Consider the following 3750-nt stretch of genomic DNA (forward strand, 5'->3'; position numbering starts at 1 on the left):
GAAGTGACAACCAGGATCAGGAATAACCATGGGGCCAGCACAAAATACGTCAAGTTGCTCCTGGGTGATTCTCCAGCAATATGAACAGTTTATGAATAACTGATCAGCATCCCTTCATTCTTGAATTATTCCCTTTATTACTTACATTCGAACTTTTCGTTCATAAATTTTCAACCCCAATTGCAATGACGAACTAGACATAAAAAATTGAATACAAAAGAAAGAGCAAACCCTCCCATTCCTAATTAGAATCAGTCCCATGATAACTCAGAAACAGAGGCAGTATACCAAACATAGTCACTCCGCTATCTTAGCCATCCCCTTCAGAACATCCACTGTTGAACCAGAAAGAGCGAGCTCCATACTCAAAGCCAAACTACAAATTCCTATTTTCTATTTACCCAAAAAAGTTACTTTCCCTGATGGTACGACAAACGTGGACATCCTTTATTTGTCCAAAAGTAATTCAGTTATGTGGCGGCAGATAATGTAAGAAGTAGAAAGTAAAGAATAGAGAGTCGCAAACAGAACCAGAAGAGAGCTAAGGACCCTAGTATTAGCTTTGGGGTTAGGTCTAGGTGCTCGTATTCTACAATGTAGTGCTCGTATTCTACAATGTATTACAAAACATGCTCCAGAACAAGGTGAAATGCGTAAATTTAAAATTAACCAAAAATAGATTTTCTTACTATGTCCTCCATAGAAGAGAGTCGCAAAAGAGAACCAGAAGAAAGCTCCAACTTGTCTAGAAGGCAAGGTACGACCAGATTCATTACCAGTTCTGTGTTCAACTAAGCAAATAACAAAAGCAGTGAAGATAGTCATTAACGCCAAAGTAAGCCACATCTCGTAGGTGAAAGGGCTCATGAATGAAAAAACTTGGCTCAATTCAATATTTTTCTTCATCACTATCACCGGTCCTACTTTAAGATAGGGATGTGCAAATTCAACAAGCTGGGACCGTTCCTCTGTAACCACTGTTAAGCCAACAGCTGCATCAAAAGTCTTCAATATACAACAAAATTTTCAAATTTCAGTCAATTAAATGATGACAATTTTAATGTATAATCTTTTTTAAAAGAATTTGGTCGCAGCCTCATAGGGATAACCACGCTATAAAGCATTTTAAGAAAAACTTTGGAAAATATTGGCTCATAGAGATTAATCTATTCATCTATCAATATATGCAGTACAAATCATTTTAAAGTTTTTTGGTGAAAGTTTCTTTATTAGATTTTTATTATATTAATGATTGAGTTTTTTAAAAATCCAAAGAAGTTAAAGGCCGAGAAAGACTCAAAGCTTAAATTTTAACTTTTTTTTTAAATAATAATCACTATTGAATCAAGTATAAATTGTTTAACTTAACGATTGTTACTCGTTTATTAAGAAAAAAAAATTAAAATTCGAATTCTCAGTCATTTTATTCATTTGTACCTAAAAAACAAAATGACTTAAAAGATGTGAAACTTTTATATTTCTAATTAATTCCACCTAAATTTTTTGATCATAGTAGAGCTAAAATCTACATCACAGTACAGTTAGGACTACAAATAAGCAGGTGGAAAAGAGCACGGGCAAGGAACATCAAACCTCGCGAGCAACTTCCTTGAGCAATTGATCATCAGAACCGTAAAATGGAACCAGTTTGTAGGTGGCATTGATTGACATCATTGCTGCTGTAAAGATATCAATCCAAAACCCTGTTATTTGTGTTTCTTCGTGGTTCTCATCATGACTTGTGTTTACAAACTGCCAGGGAATCGACTTTACTGGTACGGCGATGATTAACTCTGTACGATACTGAAGTGGCCGGGTTGTCGAAAATGATAAAGTAGCAGCCATTTGAATAATCCCACCAGCATTTTTCGTTTGATGGCTATTCATGTTGAAAGTGACGATGTCTAACTCACTAACTCCGTCCGACTCGTCGTCGACAAAAGTCCCAGGCTTCAGCCACTGGTAAGCGCCAATTAGACTAGCAATTTCTCGAGTAATTTCATACATATGACGAGACATGTAACTCGTAGAAGATTCGTTTTCCATTGTTGATTTAGCTTTTGCAGGCAGAGCACAAAGTATGGTCGCTTTTGTTCTCCTGGTAGCCTCATTTATTTCCGCAGCAAATACAGCTTCATAATTTGTGACCGTACAAAGAATTGGTAACCTTTGGGAACACAGATTTCTGATGGCCGCATAAGATTGGTAAGCCTCTGCAATTTTCAACACCTTCATGTTGTCAGATCTGTTGCTTTAATCAAACATGCATCAATTCAGAAAGAAATTAAACACACATTCGAAAACTTGAACCATTTTGGCAGCAAGTCTTTTCTTGAAGAAAAGAAGACATGATGAGCCTTCAAATCTTACAGCAAATTTGCAATACTGGCATTAGCATAAAAATAAGCATAGAATATGTAATTACAGGAGATAAACAATTGAATTAAATTTAAGCTGCAAATTGTTGTCTTAGTTACTAGAGTCTAGAAACAAACGTAAATGATGAAGAAAGGTCAAACCAAATTAGGTTAAAAAATTTACTACTAATAACTAAAGACGCGTTTGTTCTGATGCAAATTTTTTTTTTTTTCAAAAATATTTTCAACACTTAAAGTTACTTCAAGACTGAAAATTAAATTAAAATGAAACAAATTTTAAACCCGTTAACCCCCAAAAAAAGTGTAAGACAATTTCTAGCTGCAAACAATCATTCTCTCTTGAGACATTTTTTTTAAAAAAAACCCTTAAGGATAAAAATGTTTTTAAAAGTAGCATTCAAGATAATTTTAACTATTTTTAACTAAATTAGACAAAATTATCTTTAATGAAATTACATGTCATGTACAAAAATATGTTACACGTCATGGTTAGATTGTTATACATCATGTTTAAAAAAAATACTATTATTACCTGTCATGAATAAAAACATGTTACACGCTATAGTTAGATTGTTACACGCCATGTTGAAAAAAAATACTGTTGTTACACGTTATAATTAGGTTGTTACACGTCATACTGAAGAAAAATATTGTTGTTATACGCTATGCACAAAAATATGTTACATACCATAATTAAAAAAGATGTTACACGCCATATTGAAAAAAAATATATTATTGTTACATGTCATGCTAAAAACATTTTATTACACACCATATTCAAAAACATTTTGTTACACTTTAATACTTAAAATGTTATTGTTACTTACGAATCAAAATTTCAAATTTTTTTAACTCTTTTTTTTTGACAATTTGACACCGAGTAAAGTGTTTCTAACATATTTTCATAAATCAAAACGTAAATTTTCTTATGTAGAACACTTATTTTTACTAAAAATTGAATAAAATTCTTTTAAAAATCTAAGTTTATAAATTTTAAAATTTTAAGTTTATTGATGTCTAAGTTCCAAATTAATCTTATTAAAAATTATTTTAAACATCTATAATCATTTTTACAGTTTTAATTTTATTCAAAATATTTAAAAATCAAATTCTTCAAATAACCACCCATCCAAACACATCAAAATCATTGTTTGGTATTTTAAAAGTATAGAAAAGATAAATTTAAAAACATGAGAGAGAAAAATCAAGAGCTGAGTATAGCAGACGAATATCGAAAAGAAAAATTGATAAAATTAAAGAGAGTAAGGTGGTAAGAGAAAAATGTCAAAAACATAAATAAAAAAAATTATAATGAATGATTTAATTTATTTAAAATAATTAAAAAAATATTTTTATTAAATTATAATTAAAT

General features: G+C 31.1%; 1 protein-coding gene across 2 annotated transcripts in view; it reads right to left on the reverse strand.

Annotated features, from left to right (window-relative positions):
* LOC110410091 (glutamate receptor 2.8-like) overlaps positions 1-3750 on the reverse strand; it is an 8229-nt gene that overhangs the window by 3062 nt on the left and 1417 nt on the right. The window contains exons 2-4 of one of the 2 annotated variants that reach the window (XM_089782507.1): positions 1594-2213; positions 688-1005; positions 1-71 (exon numbers count right to left, since the gene is read on the reverse strand). The exon at positions 1-71 is cut by the window's left edge and continues 331 nt beyond it. In XM_089782507.1, the coding sequence (XP_089638633.1) occupies positions 1-71; positions 688-1005; positions 1594-2213 (1009 nt within the window). The remainder of the gene's footprint in view (positions 72-687; positions 1006-1593; positions 2214-3750) is intronic. The other variant, XM_089782506.1, reaches the window with a different exon arrangement.

The sequence above is a fragment of the Theobroma umbraticum genome, unplaced genomic scaffold (genome assembly GCF_002168275.2).
Source record: "Theobroma umbraticum cultivar Fairchild unplaced genomic scaffold, ASM216827v3 scaffold_44.0, whole genome shotgun sequence".
In the NCBI taxonomy this organism is placed as follows: Eukaryota; Viridiplantae; Streptophyta; class Magnoliopsida; order Malvales; family Malvaceae; genus Theobroma; species Theobroma umbraticum.